This window comes from Cyclopterus lumpus, chromosome 14 (genome assembly GCF_009769545.1).
Source record: "Cyclopterus lumpus isolate fCycLum1 chromosome 14, fCycLum1.pri, whole genome shotgun sequence".
NCBI lineage: Eukaryota > Metazoa > Chordata > Actinopteri > Perciformes > Cyclopteridae > Cyclopterus > Cyclopterus lumpus.
In genome coordinates, this window is record NC_046979.1 from 8,709,046 (window position 1) to 8,730,412 (window position 21,367).

Sequence of the window (21,367 nt, forward strand, 5' to 3'; positions counted from 1 at the left end):
AAATGTTGCTTTCCTGCCGGGACCTCGTTGTTGCCAGGCAACCAGGGGAGGCAGAAGGTATACAGGTGCGAGTCAAACGAATAAGAGCAGGTTTTTTTTCCCAAATTAGCAAACTTCATCCAACGTATTGTTAAGGGCGCTTTAGAGGTGCTGGGAGGGAGACGTGGTGACCTTTGAACTAAGCCGTTTCCAGTCATGCAAGTCTAGTCAGCCGGCTGCAGGCCATAACTTAAAATGTTAGCTTCATTTTAAGTTACAATTATATATATATATATATATATATATATATATATATATATATATATATATAATATATATATATGAGGGCCATAACTTACAATTATTATAATATTCTAATTATTTTAAGTTAATTAATAAGTAAATTATATATATCTCTCATATGGGGTAGTAGCCTACCAATCTTATCTAATACTCAGCAACAAAGGGAATATATTTCCATAAAAAGCTTGAGTTTTTCCTCATTTATGCAGTCAACTGAAGCATTTATTGCCCGTTTACTCTCCTTTGCATATCCCCACTATACAAGTCACCAATAAATAGTCAATGGGCATCCAATGGCTTCACCGAAACCATTACTCACAAAAGTAGTATTCTTGTGGGAAACAGTAGTCTTATTTATGTCCTCTGAAAACCAGACAGAGAAGGTAGCGATAAACAAACAAGGAGGCTGAATATTTCATAAGTTTTATTATTTCTCTGGAAAGCCCAAGTGATACAAGCATCATCCACTCCTAGAAAATAGGAAAGCTGTGTGACAGGATGACAAAACATGAGGGAATGATATGCCTCACCTACAATGTATAAAACACCACAGCAGACACATTACCATTCATATGAAAACAACAGGCATTCAGGAGGATGCAGGAGCAGTCTGACAACTGAATACAATATGTGGTCGGCGAGTGAAATAATAAGGCTTTTGTTCATCCCCTTCAGAAAAAAAAAAAAGAAGATCCAAGAGTCAAATTATTTATTGCGCGCCATATAAAATAGGAGTGGGTCATTAAGAAAAATTAAGAGATTAAATTTAAACAGACGACAAAAAGAAACAGATTACAAATCCTGTTGTTATCCTCCAATATGAAATCCTTAGGGGAAAGTATAGGATATTTTCAAAACCGCTTGTTTTTTCACACCATTAAAGAACCTAATTTTAGTACCAAAGATCCAACAGCCTCCAATTTTCCTGTGGAATAGGAGAACCATCTTCTTTTTGTGCAGACCAAAACCAATTCCGGATGTACGTGTACAGAAGCCAACTCTTGAGGTCCAGTTAGTTTCAGATGCTCACATCCACAGAAACATGATTTACAAAACATACATATATGTTTGCGTCAGTGTTCTATGGCTTTGAGTCAAAATTAGCTTTTTTGGCCACAATTATTGACGCAATTTAACCTTTCACAAATAATTCACCGCTGAATGTGCTAACACATGCTTGTGTGTATGTGTTTGTGTGTGTGTGTAAGAGAGAGAGAGAATGTAACTCTAATGAACCAGATAAACCAGAGAGTTCCCGATGTCCACAGTGAGGCCGTTGTCAGCCAGAGTGACCCTTTTCTCCTCCAGATTGATGTTGAACACCGACTTGTTGGAGATGGGCAGTTTGCCCTGTTCTTCGAGTCCCAGGACGGGCACTCGGCGAGGCCCCAGCACAGGGTCCTCGTACCTCATCAACTTGACTCTGGACAGATCTGGTGGAGGGGAGACAGGCAGAGTCAGAGAGGTGTGTGTGAGAGTGAGAGAGACAAAAGATGGAGAAAGAAGTAAAGGGATGGAATAATTACACAATAAGAGGGCAAGTAGTGGAGGTGAGACACATAGGAGGAATGAAAAAGTTGCCAGGGAAAGAGTGCAAAGAATGTTAAAGGTAATCAGGGTAGTGAGTGATGGAGGAAATGGAGAATCAGAGCAGAGAGGGAAGATGTGGGGGACGGAGAAAGGAGAAAAGTTGCAGGCAGAGAGGAGAGGAGCAAATTGGCTCACACATTGAATGGGATTGTTTTCATAATCCCACTCCCGTTGGATTTCTGACCTTTACATCAGCTATTGTTTTGTGCATTGCCGTTTTTAACCCTCGAGTTCGGCATTTTGATCGTCGCCAAATTGGTTAACGGACGTTAACGTAGAGATACTACATACGGTTCTAGTAGCAGTAGCGACCTGTAGCCCGCCCTACAGCATACTCTGCTTTATGGTCTATTTTACTCTAAATGTGACCATCATCTACTAACTAAACATTATGCTGTAATGAAAAAGACTTGAAACTAGCGAATTAAACCATAAACTCATGTTTACAATGTTAACTTTACAATCAGACTAGTTTTTGCAACCAGAGTAGTGCAAGTTTGAGACACTTTTGCATTGTCTTCACTTTTCAGAACCGGAGCGTGTCGCCTGGTAACAGTTGGTAACAGTCGGTAACCAGGTGGTGAGTGGTACTGCAATGTGGGAGATGGTGAGAGGCTTTAGAATGCAGGCTGCATTCTTGCAACTCCGTTCCCCAGTCGTCGTGCACAATGATGGCAGATGAGAAAGACGGGAAAAGGTTGGGAGGCTTAACATGGGACAATAGTGCCAGGCCAGATTCGGCTGTTGGACATCAGTTACATGATATGTTGGCTGAGTCACAAAGTCTTGATGTAATTTAATACACAGAAAAGATTAATAATCTGTGCACACATTTTTTTTACTTTTGACTTTGGTTTAAAGACATTTTTACCTCAAAACAGAGTAAAAATTCTAACCTTCATTTTCATTCTCGTTAATACAGACTCGTTTTGGGATCTCAACCATAATTTGTGGATTTCTGCTGTATATCCATCCATCTTACTAACCTTTAATGAGTCTGTTGACCTTGGCTAACCTACGGATGATGCTGTCTCCGCTGTCTCCCTGTCGGATATCAACCTTTGTAGAAAACTGGCCGTTGCACGGCTGAGGGTTGACCAGGGACACACAAACTCCAGGCTGGGGAAATAGAGGCATGACACAAACATTTAATTTAATTGTCGTTATTTAAGTGTGAACACACATTTCTTTCATCAGGGAGACAGAAACACTCTTGCAGAAGGGATGCACACAGGTAAACAAGCACCTCCAGCGATAAACACAAAAACATGACCATATTGCGAATATGCAAACACAGAAAGTTCACAAAATCTGATAAATAGGTGGCTGAAAAAGAAACGTACACCTGCCCTCTAATACAGACTCACGCACTCTGCTTTGAAAGCAACTAACACAGCCAAAAGCATTTACCTCTGATCTGAAAACACAGAATGGTTTCCCTGGGCAACAGTCCTCCTTCACTTTGTCGTCACCCTCAGATGCAAACAAGATGTCAATCTGTTCCAACTGTAAGGGATGTGAAAAAGAACGATTATCAGCAGAGATAAATCCACCGTAGGATAGTGTGTATACAGGCGTGTTTGGTATGCACACTGGCAAACAGGGGTGGCGTTAATCTGGCTCCTGCAGAGATCAGAGACACAACATCTGGCTTCGTCAGTCACACATTCCAAATCAGGGATGGTGATTCCGTTTGAGATGGAGCAGCATAACAGTATTATAAAATAGTGAAACACAGGTAAGAAAAAGTAAGCAAGTTGAACCCTAGTCATACAGTTAAGTAATACATCACTCTTTTTCAGTTTTTGCTCTCTGTGGCAGCTTATTTCTTTTAGCTATGATCTATCAAAAACAATGGAAATGGATTCAGGGTATTAGTCTGCAGTTATGTGCAGTTTTCTTTCTGCGGTTAAATATGTGCTGGTTTGGCAGAAGTATCTTCGGGACTCAGGTTTTACTTTTGAGTAGGCTAAGCCTCTTTGCAGACAAAAGTGTTAAGGGCTTTGCTGACTGACAACTGAGCTCAGGATTGTCTCAACTGACTTTTGCCAAAGTAGCCAAACTCAGCTTTCAAGCAGAGGCATTTTATAGGAAACCAAAATGCTGCAACTGCATGTTACAGTTCGACATTGTGAAGACAAACAGAACATAATCAAGTGAACTTGTTCCGTTTATTGTTTACATTTGAGAGGATACTGAATTACAATATATTGCTAGGGCTGATTTTTGCTGCTTGGGGTTGTTGACTAACAAATTTAGTATTTGATCACGTTTTTTTTAACTCTGCACTCACAAACATGTCGACCTGTCAGGTGTGTTTTTAGTTGGGACAGACACTTAGAGGTCATCCTTAAACGGTATGTCTGATTTTAAGAGGGATCCAAAAACATACCTCTAGAGAATTGGTTAAGTAGACCAGATTGTCCATCAAAACAACCCGCTCATCAAACTCCAGCTCCAGATCCAAGACCCTTGGCCCGTTCTTCACCAGGTTCTCCTGCAGAACCCAAGAAGTCAGAATCAATCATACAACATAAGCACAAATGATGGACATAATCTTTTCCTAAGAAACAAACAGAAAGCTACATTGCTAAATAAAAATAAAGAAAAACAAGACAGCAGTTGAAGAAGCAGCAGAAGATTAGGAGGAAATGGAATATGCCCTACACCTAATGAAGAAATCAGGTTTTAATATACAATACAGAATTATGGGGATAAGATATTGGTCATTCTAATGCTGCCGTAATGAGATTTTTTTTTTGGATTTGCCAACTTGTCAGGCCCAAATGTATCTAGTGAATGCTGTTATTTGATCAAATCGTAACTATACGTGATGTAATTTGCAATTTAACATAATCTGAAAGCAGCCAAAAATGTTGAAGGTGGGAATAAGAATCGTGGACAAAGAGTGCTGCCAAGCAGCAAAGAAAAAAATATTTTCATTTTTATGAATGTAGCAAACAAACACAAGAACAAGCCGAGACAGCTTGTCAAAAGCATTTTTTGTACTCTTTCAATCAATAGACCAAGTATCTCAGAAATGTCCATGTAACACTGTTGTTCAAACAAAAGAAGTACCAGGACAGACCACAAAGAAAAAACTTCAACAATGCAGAGAAGAAAAAGAAGAAAAAAAAACACAAAAAGGAGCTAAAAGACAAATATGTGTAGAATACTGACATTAAATACAAATAAATAAAAACTGAAAAAATTATGATTATGCACCAATTAATTTCCCAGTTTAGACTCTATAGAACGATGAAGAACGGATGTGTATGTATGTATATGCATGTGTAAAGGAACATACTTGGGTATGTTCCTTTACACATGCACACACATGCTACTTCACTGTTCCTGTACCTCCTCCAGATTTACCTTGATCATAGCTACAAAAGGCATGACTTTCTTCATGTATTTCTTTAGGTCAGGCAGGGCTCCCAACTCACTCGCGATCACTTTGTTGTCTGGAAGGGCTCCATTGTTGCTCTGAAAAGACACAGAAAAAATAAATAAAAACAAAGCCAGGTGGATGTACTAGGTGAACTCCATAGCATAACTGAAGTGATCAAGGGCAAGTATTTCAGTGCATCACTATGCCATGGACACCTGTACTTTTTACATGGAACAAATGTGCAAACGTGTATGAATGTTTGTTAGTTTGTCACCTTGTAGTGCTTGCCGAGCAGAGATAAGGCACTGTGCTGCCACGGAGGGTAGCTCTTGGCAACATAGATGTTGCAGTGGGAAGGCTTGGCTGGGGGCTTTGAGTCGCCTTTCTGTTGGGGGGAAACCAGCATAAAAAGAAGAGCATTTCAGATTCATCTCATGTATCCATAGTCAGGTAAAGGACTCTGATGGGCGGACTTAATCAGAAGCAAACAGTGAACTGCTTGAACTCACAGTGCATTGCATTGGGTTGGGAAAAAAATGAATCATCACTCGATTAATCACTTGATACCTAAGATCTATTTTTAAAGGCTTTTGCGCATTCGCAAATCCTTCTTATGTGATTTGGAAAATGATGGTCACATGTCCAATGATGGTTCCAGCCATGGAGAGGTTATGGTAAGAGACTTGTTTGCCAATAACATCCATCTGCCTCCTTGAAAAAAAATGTATGATAACAATATTATTATTAAGATAAAAAGACAGCCTCCTCCATCTTTCCCCGTCGCCTTTTTTTTCCTCATTATCCATCCATCTTGCCTCCATGGCAACAAAACATTTACAGCAATTCAATAACAGCGGTCTGGAAGCCTGAGATATCATCGTTTTCAAACCTTGTCAATACTTGTTTTGCTTTTTTCTCAGCTGCCTCGAGCCACTTATCGAAGACCCAAACTGTTAACAAACAATAGAGTAACATTCCTGTTGTCAACCGAACACCGACTTCAGGGATAGTTTGGATTCTTTAAAGTAGAGATATACGAAGTACGTTGTGTATTTAAAGGGATAGATAGTAAAGACAATTTTCCTCACACAGACCTATATCCTGAGACCTGCCTTATACAAAATGCCGTGGCAAAAGAAAAAGAGAGAGAAGGGCAACATCGATAGTCTACAAATTCTGTCAAACTGTGAATTAGACACCATTGAAAAGGTTATTCCTACATATTTTGTATGCATGGTTAAAACAGGGTCAGTGAAACTGTCCTGGGAATGGAAAATGGAAAATACACAGAGCAGGATTCAAATCGGCCTCATCTATATGCACAGTATATATATGCAGGCCTTTTGCTATACATGTATACAAATCAAGTTCCAAGTAGATACGAGGCATAGATTTGTGACACTCCAAGTCATATTAATACCTCCTTTATAATTTTATATTAAGTTTGAGTTCTTGGTTTTAGTTAATCTAATACTTCATAGATTTAATTTAAGTGATTTAACATGATTCACAGTTATTTAGCAGATTGTCAGCAGATATGGTGACATGCTATTGAACAGCAACTCTTCTTTCGGCATGCTGCCTGATATTTTCAAGTTGATTTATTGTTTTCTGCCTCATTGTTCTCCTCGAGTTAAACAACACCTGAGGCCGAAAAGACTCTGACACAACACTGCCTCCAATTAAATAACCAAACGTAATGCACTTTCAGACAAGTTTTGAACGAACTGTGAAATCAATATACATTTTCAGAATTACTTAAAAAAGCCACCACAGCAGTGACGTGCAGTAGTAGTAAAGCATGTGAAACAACACAGACCCATTTCTTACTTTGTTTTTGGGGGGCTGCATGTATGCCTTCAGTCTCAGCCGGAGGTCGTGTGCGGTCTCCATCAGGTACTGAGAAGAACGGATCAGCACCTCATCTACTGGACCTGCGACAGGCCACGATGCCTTCATCAGAGAACTGGTCTATTGGGGAAAGGGAGAAAAAAAAGGGATGACTAATGACTGAAGGAGAAAGATAATGCATGTCAAGAAGTGTTTTTTTTTTTTTGGTGGCGAACCAAATAACCAAACTAGGCAAAGACCACCTCTGAGTAAGAATGCCAGACTAATGTGTCCACCAAATGCCTCTTAGCTTTTTAGCTAGCGGTGCTGAACACATGATTGGAAAAAACACTGTCGCTTAGCAACAACAAAAAGGCCCACATCCAACCAAAAAATAAATCTCCAGAGCAGCACTCTTTCATATTCATTAATGTCAGTGTTACAAATATGTTTGGCTCTCTGCTGTGCTGTTGGGAGCGTGCAAAAGTGCATTCCAGTCATACTGATGCAGATGAAGCTTATAGTGTGAAGACAGGCTGCTGGTGGACATGTACGCCAACCGCTGTGTGCATTAGCTCAGACCGACAATACATGAAGTATGTTATCTTAGCTTGTTGATCCCAGGTGTATTCATGAATGTAAATTAACACAGGAATTGCTTCTCCCACACAATTTTTCTGTTTTACTTGCGTATGAAAGGGAGATAAAAACGAGGGACTGATGGGACGAGAGGATGAAAAGACACATTTTAACCCACAGTCAAAGCAAACAGGCAACTTGGAACATGAAACCCACATTATGAGGCCAAACCCATATTATCTTACCTTGCCAAGCAGACCCCAAGTATATTCACAAAGGTGTGGACAGATGGGGGCCAGCAGCAGAGTTTGCCTCTCTATGAACTGAAAGACGAGATCCTTGTGCATGCCCTCGATAGCAAGCTCACGATATTTATCTTTGGCTGCCTGCATACATAAACAGTTTAAAGGTCATTGTCATGTTATTATAGTAGTTCTAAATTATTCCAGTGAATTCATCACATGGTCAGGGTGAATTTTTAATCCTCAATCAGGTTATGTTCTCTTCACTGCAGTATTTGTAATATTATAAAATGCTTATGGAGGATGAAAAACATGCTTGTCTTTCAGATAGGAAGATGATAACAAAGTGCCTTAGAGAGACGTTTTATTATAATCAACATTTTATTTACCTGGAACTCAAAAAAGCCACTCTTCAGAGCCTCCTTGTACATCATCCTGTCATAGTGCTGCTCCGTCTTCAAGATGCCTGCATTTATCTCGCTAGACAGACGGGACACAAAATCCTTACAATCAGTTTGCCAAGCCAGTAAACCAGTCACTTGTTCAGCACTGGAGAGTACAGAGTTAAAAAGGTGTGATATACACTACATATGAAATGATATGTAGACTCATTGAGTAGTTGATTATACATTAAACAAAAACAATGCCAATATCAGATTATTCTCTTAATTGATAGTTCCAATAACCATTTTAAACTTCTGTGTATGGGTCTTAAGGTGGGCATTTTCTCTTACTTTATAGATTTAACAATTGAATTTTTTTTATTTCAAGCTCAAATTTGACTATTAATTTCACAACCAATCAATGCCACATCCGTTGACATGTCAAAGACTGTTGTTCAAGGTTGTGTTTTTTCAAATCTGAAATTCAGCTCTAAATTCCCCGTCTCTTTGATCTAAAAAAACATGTATGGCCTCGCTTGATGCGATATCCTGAATAATTTATGAGAGCTATGCAGTATATCTTGGTACCTGCAATACCACCCTGTCTCAATGAATACTTGCATCTACCTGGCAAAGACACGATCGTTGAAAGTGTCCGCAGGTCCTGTCCTCAGGTTGTTCTGGTTGGCAATCATCTCCTTCACCCACTCTACCCAGGTGTAGAGGCGCAGGATGCCAGCGTCAGCCATGGTCTCTACAAAGTTGGCATCCTCCACCGTGTCCCCAGCATCAGCTAAAGCCAGACGCATACCTGAAAGAGGAAACGCACAACAAGTGTGTCAAAACAGCAGGAAGGCAGGACAGGTGCAATATAACTGGTGTGAAGATGATTTATAGTTCATGTTTCAAAGCAAAAACCTAACATGGCCAATGGTCATCAATGCCTTTGTCATTTGCTGGGAATTCAATATGTAACTGCATAGGTCCCTTTATTCGTACACATTCAAACACTAAACATAGCACGTCTTTACTCTTTTGAAAGTTCAGAGCATTCTACAGTTTGAGAGAACTTCAAATACCCAGCATACTCCAAGTCAACTTAATACATCTATCAGCTGTCAGTCCATGTCGTTTCTTTTACTCCCACAACAGGGCGGCTTCTAGAGACACAACAACACACCTATCTATTATTCAGCTCGTTCTGAACATAAAAAACAGAGAGGGTAGAAGCAACAACAAACTAGTATGGCTACCGGGGTTAATCTATGTCTTTACCAGGTATAGATGAAAACGATCCGATAGCTATAGAAAAAACAGCTAAAACCAAGTAGACATGGAGATGAACAACACTAGACTTCTCCAAAATTGATTAATTATGCCTCAAGACACACGCACACACACACACACACACACACACACACACACACACACACACACACACACACACACACACACACACACACACACACACACACACACACACACAGGGGTTTACATGTTCACTGTGCATCAAGTCTTATTCTTGGTCTCACAACTCCTCAGTGAAAACCATGTCGTCCTCTCATGTTCCCATAAATATTAGATTAAGAGTCTATATTTGTCTTCTCTCCTTTTTGTCTCGTGGAGAGCATCAGAGGGTACCGACTTTCTGGAATGACGATCATGCAAAAACATCACAAGTCCCGATTGATTGGAACATTTCCATAGAAAAAAACTGAATGCTGCTCAATAACTCGCCTTTGATGGGGAGATAAGGTTGCATATGAACCGCCTGACTGTTACACCTTGACTGAAGCATAGCTCCAACTATAAAGCAAGTACTCTCCGTCTGTGTGTCCTTCGCATATCTCTCGAGAACAGCTCATCTGATCTACATCACCTCCACTAATTAAATCCATGTTCTACTGTATAACCACAGAGGTTATGTCAAAGCAAGGGACTATAAAATGCCTATTTGGTAATTACTTCCGCTAAATGTATTTCCCTAAAACATTTTCTTCTGAGGTACACAGTCATGTATGTGCTTTTGTGGGCTTTGTAAGTTATTTTAGGGTACAATGAGATAGAAGAGTGGATATTTGGACCCCAGGCAGTTGACTTCCTTGCCCAACAGCAAGGTTTGCCAATGGTGGGTTTTTTCCCCGTGAAGCAGAGTGTATTTCAACAATTTTTCTGACTGTAAAGTTTAGTTTATACCTGCCGTAGTGAAGCTGGCACGACAGAAAATCACGTAATCATGGCAAGAAGTTGCTTGGTAGTGCACCTCTGAATTTGTGTAACTTGGCTGGCGCGATCACGTGGCTATTTATATGTCATGGGATTATACAAAGATGGCCAATTTGTTTGTAGATGCTTCAGAAACCGGAGCCTTCATTTGAGTATATATTTTGGAGCCAAATCAAATTGTATACAGGATATATTTGGTTCTTCATAATGCATCTACGATTTGACTTGTTTCTTTACAGGGCTTGTACAAAGGCAAAACATAGCACATAAATATAAATTATGAGATTACAGATAGTTACAATCCTTCCTTGGCATTGTGGAGGTTGTTTTAAGGCTTTTTGCCAGTTACATCGACAGTCTTTTTGATTCTTCACAGTTAAAGATGTTTCTACGCCCTCTGGCGTTTTGGAGAATAATACAACAAACAGCGCATTGAGGATTAATGGCTCTGTGCATGCCTGGAGCTCGTGCGATACGTACGGAGGCTCGTGCTACAATGCCAGGTGCGGTTATCAACAAAGCTTAAGAAGCTGTGACGTGGGTGTGTGACGCAACTACTTTATGTCATGGCAGGTGTTTTGCTCGGGACAAGGAAGCACAATGTTGAGTGTGAAGTTGTTTGTATGAGCAAGTAGCAACACCAAATGTCAAGCGTTTGGCCCGGTCTGAACTGGCATATTTTAAACGAGCACTGCATTAATTATAAATTAATACAGAAACTCATTACTTAAAGTGCAAAAAAAGAGATCTGATAATTACAATAGCTCATAGCACCCGATAACAACACCTCAACTATCTTATGAGGATTGGGCGTTTTCTAATTATCTTCAGACAGGATAATAGATGCTTATATTATAACCAAGACTAATGGCCCATGCATTCTGAAAACACTTTGTTCTCAAAGTGCACCTGATGCGTTTTGTCTCCCATGTTTTAATTAAACATGACAGATAAGAGAGTAAACGATCAGAAACAGAACACAGGAGGGAGATCACTCAAGAAAAAAGTGAGTGTACCGTCCGCTGAGAACTTGTCAATGGCTTGGCAGAGAGTTAGGAAGTTTCCAGTTGATTTGGACATCTGGTGGATAGAAAACAGATGTTAGCACCCAAAATCTTCCAAGCATGCCCACCCACACAAGCTCATTACAATGCTTATTGCAATAAACCATTAAGTTACAGACTGTTGGTGTTTAAATCAACAGCAGATACAGTGATTCAAAGTCTTAACAGCATCAAAGACTAATTAATTGTCGGCACATAACAAGAGAGGAGTTTAAATACAAATATTTAAAGCAAAATGTTATATAAATATTGTTATTCAATGTTAATAACCCAGACAAAATGCCACATCAGATGGAACTTGGCCTTTTCTCCTGAGATCATAATCTTAATATCAAATTAAGAGATTCATATTCAATTATACAGATTCATATTGCCCAATATTAATATTTGACACACCTTTTCAGAGTTGAGGAGCAGATGTCCATTGGCTCGCACTGCTTGTGGCCACTTAACCCTGTGGACGGGAGAGAATGTTCTCATTTGTGCCATCTTCACCATCAACATAATCAAGTTCACCCTAATCCAACACTCACTTTTTAAAATCAAATGAATTATAGTACATGCTAGGAATCTTTTGTTTGCCCTCTCCGTACTGGTGAATCGAGCGGGCAAACTCACTTGTCTTTGGGCCACATAGCCACATGGTTGTACAGGTAGTAAGACAGGTGGTTGGGCACCAGGTCTTTGCCAGACACACGGACGTCCACGGGGTACCAGTACTCAAACTCCCTCCTAAGCCGCTGGAGACGCTCTTTAGGGATGTCTGTCTTTGGGAAAGGGGACGTCTTAAAGAATATGAAGTCCCACACCTCTCTGGTCATCTGCTCTGGCCTGTGGTCAAACAAAACGGTCAACAGGTTAAAAGAGGGATGTATTGGGTTGAAGCAAGATTAAGAGATGAAATTAAATGGAGCATTTGACAGTGGTATTATTTTACCTCAGATTTGAGAATATTTAATTGATTTTCTAAGCTGTTTCTAAAATGCAGTATCTGTCATTGAGTGGACATTTTTTCTATTAATTACATTTTTGGGAAGAATCAGTTAGGGCTTAATCCTCATTTAATCTAGCGTGTGTTGTGTGTCGTACTTGATGCCCAGTGGTGAGGCTCCCTGTCCATTGAGCACCCCCCCCTGGAGAAGGTGTGCTACGGTGTAGTAAGCCATGTAGATGGTGGAGTCTGATAGTGACTCAATCAGCCAATGCTCGTCCCAAGGCAGCCGCGTTCCTATGGTAACCAGGAGGTGTACACACGCACACAAACACGGGAGAGAAAGCAAAAAAAAACACACAAAATTATTAAGAGACAATTGTCTCCTGTAAGCCGACACAATCTCTTGTTGCATTTGCCATCTTGTCAAGCTGATTACATTCTGGTGCCAAGGACAACACTAACAGAATGGAATAAGTCCTGCGCGTTATTGTGTAGTTCTTGACAAACAAGCTTAGAATTAAGTCTTTTACTAAACTCAACCTGCTACTTTGACAGAACGCAGCAACAGTTATTCACTCACCGATTTGCAGCTTGTCCTCAAATTACAATGTTGGTAACTTTAAGGAATATGTGGAGGGTGGGAGGGGAACAACATTACTCGGCCAGCCTTAAAATGCACTAAACTCATGTTTCAGTCTTTCCCGCAAGCTCCTATTGAGATCTTGGACCAGCTTTCGATGGTTGAGCAGTAATAACATTGTGCAAATGGGAGCAACATAAAATCTTAATATAATTAAATAGAAAATAAATCCACCTACACTTGCACAACTACACAATTTAAAGTTTTTTTACACATTGAATATACTTTGTGACCGGGGGTACAGTCTGTGTATTTCTTTGCATGTAAAACAGAATCTACATATTCTCTATCATCACTTTATCAAAATATAAACTTGTGTCTTTATTTGTTATCTTTTAGTGTATGAACTACGTTTTTTCTTGACGAAGAAGTTTGTTTTGCTTCAGAAAAGTGGGACAGAAATAAATCTGCACAACATGTACAATGTAAAATTATGTTGCCTCCCAGTCTGTCTAGTATTGTTACGTGTGTCGTCAACAAGTATGCTGTTTCGTAAAACTTTCTGCTTCATAATCTGAATTTGTGTGGGGAGATTTCTACAGTAGGAGTCTACAATAGGCCTAGACTACTGCACTAGCCTGCAATGTGTGCCAGCTGGCTCCCAGTCTGCATGAACAGAAAGGCAGACTGTTGCTAGGTGCGCTATCATCAGTCCTCTATCTCCATCTATAGACCAAAAACAGCTACTTAAATAAAGTCCTGTTCATCTGTGGCTGGGTTGTACAATACAAGAAACAATATTGCATTTTAAATATGCAACAATGATCGCAGCAACAGAGTTGTCTGTGTGACCTACATTAAGAATAGTCATGACACAATTATTTACACAAAAAAAAACAAGAGATAAACACTCACCAAGTCCATAGGTACGAGAGCAGGCATGCTCCTGTAGCCAGGCCAAAGTTGCCTCAAAGTTTCTCCTGGTCTCTTCACAAAATCTGTGTAGTGTTGTGCAAAATAGAGCATATAAAACCACAGGAAATAGTTATGTTTGCTTTTAGACATTGGCATGACTAGATTTGTTTTGATTTTTTCACTATGGTAATTACAGGCAACAGAGTAATTGAATTTGTTTTGTACACTTCATACTATGTATATCTAGACCTTCAGAAGAGCCCTTCACAAGCATGGACACACACTGCACAGAGCAAAACATGACAGGGAAGGGAATTCGGTACGTCAGAGCAGAGGTCAGTATCTTACGTCTCCAAAGATTTGAGGGCTTCGTTAGCCTTCTGCTTCCACTCTGCATCCCCATAGTCCAAATACCTGGAAGATACATTAGCATGCTGCTAAACAAAGAAATTCCAAAAGGCATGAGACTGTCTATGCTTGAAAATACAAACCATCTCCAATCATTTCAGTCATAAAGTATTAAAACATTTTGTTACCAACATTTACCAAAAAAGCTACCCGAAAAAAATGTATTCACTTATATTCCCCTAGTTCTTCACTTAAATACACACAACTCTTTACTTTAAATACACTTAAAGTACTGAAACATGCCTGGCTGTGCACTTTATCTTTATCGTATATTTATATTCTTAATTCTTGCACTGTGTTGATTGTTGTTAATCTTATTGTCTGTTGTTGCACCACCCGCCATGACAAATTCCTTGTATGTGAAAACATACTTGGCAATAAAAGGTTCTGATTCTGTCACACTACCATGCAGTTTCAGAGCCATTCTAATAATGTTGTCCTGTTACCTTAAGCTTTAAAGTATAAAGATTTTAGTGTTTAGAATTGACGTGGCACTCACCACTGGTCACAGAGAGCCACCACGCACACATCAGCTGAACGTGACATGACCTGTTTTTCTGGCTCCATGTAGATCATAGCCTCGCCCTGTAAAGAATTGGTAAAGGGCCAACATCATTCCAGGTAAATATAGACTAAAAATCTATCATACATGGCATAATTAGCAGTGCACAAAACACCAAAAACAACACAAATTGTTGTGCTACATGTTATTTGAATATACATTATTTTGAATTCTTAAAAAAAGAAAAAAGAAACAAGGAATGTCTTACCTCCTCCACCATCATCTTCTGGATGGGCTTTTTGACATCCTGGACCTTCTGCCCCTTGTAGCCATCAACCAGCATGATCTAAGACAGGAATTCAGACACAAACATTTCATTAATAGTGATACAATTATTTCACAGTTTTGACGGACAGTCAACAAGAAGTGGGTCATATCTCTGCAGTGTATTCAACAATCACACGTCATAAACTGCTCAGTGGGATGACACATACTCAGTTTACATACTGTATTTGAGATGTGCTTTTTGAGTGGTCCCCTGCAGTGTCTACATTTAAATTATTATTGTGTTCAAATGTACAACCAGCTGACAGTGAAGGTATGACTTGAATAATATCATATTGTTACAGAAAAAATAGGTTTAGCAAAAGATATACAATTGATATGCCCATATCTTTCTGTGTGATGTACACACATTCAGCTTGCCGTTATGCAGAGTTTCATAGTAGGCAGAAACAAACTGTCTGAGGGCAACACGTAGCCAATAGCCAGTCAATTAATAATTTAGTCTACCCTGAAGTTGTGAATCACTTTTTGTGTCTTGGAAATGTATCATACAAGCTTCAAACCTAGTTAAATCCAAAGGGGGGTTGCATTTTGCTGACCTATGGATGTATTTTTTACATATTACCCACTCAGTCAACTTACCCCTTCATAAAATCCCTTCAGGTAGACTTTCTCCTTGGCCTCGGCCAGCTTCTCCTTATCATTCTGGCTCTGGATCTTCAACTCATCGCACACCAAAGGAGCCGATAGGTTACCATAGCCTGGTATCTCTATGATGGGGATCTGACATGTGCACACAAATATAAAACTCACATATCAAGGCTCCATTAACCATCTCGGACTGAATTTGTTCAATGCAACAATCAAAAAGATCAGCTTACTGGCTCAAAAGGCAACACCATCTTGTCCTCGATTCCATACTTCTCCCGCAGAGGCTGTCGTAAAATGCAAGTATTAGGAGTCATCTTAATCAAATGCAAAAGGTAGTGCATGCAATGGATGCGTCTTTATAAAAATGATTCCTAAAGAATTAGAGATTTAGTCCATCTGAACATAAGTAAATAGCACAGCGGATTTAATAGCACAATCTGTAAAACATTTTAGAAATCAAAGTTTCCAGATTGCACTTGAGCTCTGTTTTTTGTGTTTCTCTGCATCAGACTTCACCTGAGGGATAAAGGCTTCCTTAATGGCAGCATAGCTTACCTGTTTTTTCTTGAGGTCTCTGAGAGCAGCGATGTCATCAGGAGCATCAGAAGGCACACTGGTAACTATCCCCGTACCTGAGAAAAACAACACAAGGCAAAAAGGCCAACACATACAATGTATTTATGCACGCCAGGTAGTATATGTCCCATTTACATTGTAAACCTTCAATGCTATTGCCACCTCATTTCTTGAAATGCCGAGCAGCTACACTGCAGCAACTAACTAACTGTGAAGAAGGGAAGAACAAATAAACCTGATCTGAAAACAGGAAAATGTCCCTGGTCATCGCAGATTCACCCTCCCTCATTGATCTCCCTGACCCATAAAAACATGGCACACTGGGAACTTGTTCAGAAATTTCAATTAAGGCTATTTACAAAACAAACCTCAACAGAACACATGAAGACACTCAAGACAAACTACACCCCTGAAGCACCACAGACCAGAAAAATAGATAGCACTGACTTCTAACAGAATAGAGGCCCTCTCGGTGCAATTTGATTAATTTAATATGTTTACAGATGTTCTCCCTCAGGTCAAAAAAGCAGCCATCCTTTGACATCTTCTATTTTGAGACTTTTCTAAAAGCTCCTTTAATTAAATCAATGACAAGGAAGGATACGGGATAAAGCTAAGTGCAGATTTTTCTGCATAAAGTAATAATTATCTTTATTTAAAACAGACATATATAAATACATTGTCACATTTGAAGCAGCTTCTGTTGAACTATTCACCAACTGTCAAGATACATTTCACTCAAGTTCAAGCTGGCACATAAAAAACAAAGAAAGGTGCCTCCACCCAAGGGTAATCTGACTTCTGTGAGTGACACTGGCAAAGAAACCTTAGAACAACGAAGCCACTTCAACCAACGTGAAACATTTCTGCCTTGAAAAAACACTGCTAAATTCCATCGACGCAAACACTTTGAATAAATTCATCTCTGCTATTTGTTTCTGAACTTCTTGACTCGTACCTTTGTCTTCCTTGATGGTGAGCATGGGCAGAGCATAGATGGTCTTATAGGAGGTCAGAGGAGCACTCAGGGCACAGCCAAGAATATCCTAGAAGAAGAAAGAAAAGATATGCACAGCCTGGTTTAATTTCAATCGTAAATACATATGTACCCCACCTGATCCTGTTTAGCAAATGTGCCTTGGTAAAAGGAAAAGCATAATTAATTCAAAGGAATGAATTTGGCAAGTGTATTTTCAGATGAAAGCCAGAAATACACAAAGTTAGTACCTGTCCCAGTATTTCCATGACCACGGGGACCACTCCATTCTCTTTAGTGAAGCCCTGGAAAGACATGTTCCTGGCAGACCTGCTGGTGCAGATGAAGATGGCCCCGCTGGTTGTCTCAAAGGCAACATACTTCATGTCAGGCCTTACCCAGCAGTTGGTCTGACCGAACATGGTCTCTGGTCTCAGAGTGGCAGCAACCACATAGATGGTTTTGCCTTTCATGGCGCTGTGAGGAGGATAGCATTAGCGCTTAACTTCAGTCTTAAATTAAGAGTCGGTAGTACTGTGTTTATCAAAATGAGCATTATAGTTAAGTGCACCTAAAACTAAATCAGTGTTAGTGATTGTAATTTGTTACCTGCTATAAAAGACTTTGGACTTGAATTTTGCTGTGTAGGGTTCAATTATTTTCATCTTGATGAGAGTGTACTCCTGAGGTCCAACTCCCTGCAGGTGAAGAAAAATGGTACAACAAAAACAACTCTAAAAATGGTCTCAAATCAAAAGTAAAAGACCATTTTAAAAATGTTTCCTTTCAAAAAAGTAAAACCAACATTTCCTCAGTTAAATATATGGAATTTTCTACGTCCCCAATAAACTGCAGTTAGAGGCAAAAGGGTAAGTCAAATAAAAGCACTAATGATCCCACAGTCAAGTGTTTTGGATGTGAGGTAGTTTGGTAAATTGGCAGTATATTAAAGAACAATCATTTTAAAATTGGCAAAATTGTGAGAACACTGTTCCTTTTACTGTTTAATGTTAACAATTGATCATAATCATATCACCATTTTTTTTAAAAATACAATTAATACATTATTTTATTGAGCGAAGTAAGTTTACCTCTCCTGTCTGCCGGTCATGGTCCATACATGGCTGTCCATCCTTGGGGGAGAAGATGGTATACCTGCAGAGGAGTCGGGGACAGTCACAATATATTATTGAAAGAACATACAATGCCAAATGCAAATAAAACTGCATGAGACTAAAAGGCCAACGTTAAGATCAGTTACCTACTGGAGCTCATTTTAAATATTCCCTTTGCTTTTACCCCATGGAAAGAAATAACATTGATATAGGACATTGTTTTTGGCCAAACGGTTCAACTAATCCTGAAAAGCAACAAAGACAAAGTGCACAAAATGTTCCCACGACATAATGTAGGGCACTTCCTACTTTACTTGCGTTACGTTTCTCTATCTGGTACTGTCTTGTTTGTAAGATAGAGTCTGTCTTACTACCAAGACAGTGCTACAGAGCAAGTTAACCAGTTACATGGTAACTCCTAAACCATCTCACCTTTTGCCAAACTTGATCTTTTTTCGCTCCTTTAGCGTGATGAACTGCCACCTGACGAATGAGTCATAAAAGGGGTTCACATCGGTGGTGATGAATGAACGCCTCCAGTCTACCTGTGAAGTGATGACAAGAAACCAGGATTTAGGCACAATCGACTAAATGAATAACATGATGATCCCCAGGGTCAATTAATTCTGGTGAATTCCAGGTATCAAACAAAAAGATGACTCACTTTAGTGTGTACCTGTTTACACATATGCTTAATTAGCTTAGCCCCATGACATTGCCAGAAGGCTTAACAGCAAATTGTAAACTATTAAAAAAGAATGTAGAATAAAAGCAGTCATGGAGTCATAAGTACAGAGAGAAAACAAACTTGAATGTTCGCTAGAGTTATATGTTTACAAGTAGTCACCTTGACTCCCATCAGTTTGAGATCTTTAACAGCCAGAGGAGGAAAGTATTCCAGCCAGTGTTCAGCTTTGGCAAACTTGGTTATCTCCTGGTCCTTCAAGCCCAGAGACCTCATAATGTCCCACTGGAAAGTGGCAGTTCCGGATTTGGCCACTGCTTTACTCTAACAAAGGAATAAAAAAAAAGATTGACACACCCTTTGGGAATGCTGATCCAAAAGAATTGACACACCCTTTGGGAATGCTGATCCAAAAGAAAACACACTTAAAAGTAATGAGCCCTATTTGTTAGTGACAAAAACATAAACTGTATATTTTTCTCCATTCATTATGTGGAAATTGGCATCAGTCAGGTGCCTCAGATCCTGACCTTCTTGCCCTTTGCTTTGTCCTTGATGATGAATTCATCAGATGTCTCTGGCTTCTCCTTCTCCTCCTCATCCTCATCTGGAAACTGTGGAGGGTTTCCATAAAGCTCCATCTCTCTCTTCAGCTTGTCTGCACAGGCCTGGTGGAAACAATATGAGTGTATGCCAGAAAGAATGAAAAGGCAGTGCCTGTGAGAGGGTTGAAGATTCAGTACTAATTGTTGAAAAAAGTAGAATATCAGCTCTATATATCTTTGCAACTACACACAAGTGTGTATGTGATGGACTAAAAAGAAAACAATAATACTAACTTTGATTGGCATTCCTGTGCAGTGGAGCCCAAATGGGAAGAGGCATTTCTTCCCTTTCAGAGACTGGTAACCAACAGCAAACTACGAAAGAAAGTATAGTCAGTGATCATAATCATCAGTAATATGTCATAGGTACAGACTGAAGAAGTTCATTTTGTATGAAAAACTTACCTCGCATTTTGACAAGCTGAACGTGTGACCAAGGTGCAATCGGCCATTCATGTAAGGGTAGGGGAAGGTGACAAAGAATTTGTTTTTGCTGGAAAGAAGAAAAAAAAGTGTCATCAATATATGTAATAATAATACGGGGCAACCATTAGTTTCAAAGGCTCACCCTTGGTATGTTAACTGCACCGAATGACTGAATTTCCAAACTTCACTGACAGCTTTTTTCTTTTTCCAAATGGCAAAAACACACATTATGTACCTACTATGAAACCTATTAAATTACATCAGGAAGAGATCAGTTGATTTTGTACACCTGCAATGCTCTTGTATTCCTGAGAACAGCAATCTATGAGAATTGCTTTTTTAAAAGACTGTCTTACATTATTCAAGTGTGACACTTAAACATATGGTCCTTCTTCATGATAACAGATACTCACTGTGTGCTTTCCCCAACTGTTGTCGGTGCATCACATTCAAATGCCTTTTCCTTCTCCCATTTCTCCTGGACCTCTATCTCAATCTTTCTCAAGAAGTCTAACTTTGCAGTTCCCTTCCGCTCCTAGAATACAATGAAGTGCAAGAGTATAGATCATAAGAGAAAATGCAGTACAGCAATAGCTGCAATTAAACTGAAAAAAACTTGATCTGATAACACAAATACACTTTAAGGAAACTCATAAGAACGCGATAATGTATTAATGTAATAGATTAGAATGAACAAATTCTAATAACAAACAAGAAAACAGCTGTAATCTCTGGTAAAACTCAAACAGATTTATTTGAGGTATACAGTTGACTCGACAACTAGCTAGCTTAAGTTAGCTAACGTAACTACTAGCTTCAGTAAGTTAACGAAGCCACTTCCTACGAACCAGCATTAACTATTTTAAATTGTAGACAAATGGAGCATACAACCCACCGTCATTTCGACCCAAATTACGAGCAATTTGGAGAATTGTTTTATTGTTTAGACAGCAGAAACAGTAGAAGTAGTATCCCAGTTTGACAAGAGAAACCCACGCCACCGGTGCCTGGCTGACGACACACACGAGCATCGTCTCGCATAGCATTCTGGGAAATGTAGTCCGAAGAACTTTTCAGGAATCTTATTGTTATCCAGTAAACTAGGATTTGTATTCACGTGGT

At 39.5% G+C, this 21,367-nt stretch overlaps 1 protein-coding gene across 1 annotated transcript; it reads right to left on the minus strand.

Moving 5' to 3' along the window:
* Positions 1-689: 689 nt before the first annotated feature.
* On the minus strand, positions 690-21,266 carry LOC117742282 (leucine--tRNA ligase, cytoplasmic-like). Its single transcript, XM_034549417.1, has 32 exons — positions 21,141-21,266; positions 20,659-20,780; positions 20,225-20,312; positions 20,054-20,134; positions 19,745-19,882; positions 19,377-19,538; positions 18,962-19,074; positions 18,506-18,569; positions 18,024-18,112; positions 17,666-17,891; positions 17,397-17,484; positions 16,418-16,494; positions 16,093-16,146; positions 15,854-15,994; positions 15,195-15,272; positions 14,924-15,009; positions 14,365-14,430; positions 14,017-14,099; positions 12,677-12,815; positions 12,206-12,418; positions 11,984-12,041; positions 11,540-11,603; positions 8,925-9,108; positions 8,304-8,394; positions 7,918-8,058; positions 7,094-7,234; positions 5,538-5,648; positions 5,248-5,358; positions 4,265-4,369; positions 3,283-3,378; positions 2,859-2,991; positions 690-1,715 (listed from the first exon to the last, which is right to left on the minus strand). Exons 1-32 carry the CDS (start codon positions 21,144-21,146, stop codon positions 1,510-1,512), a joined length of 3,555 nt encoding a protein of 1,184 aa, XP_034405308.1. The 5' UTR covers positions 21,147-21,266; the 3' UTR covers positions 690-1,509.
* Between the last annotated feature and the right edge of the window lie 101 nt (positions 21,267-21,367).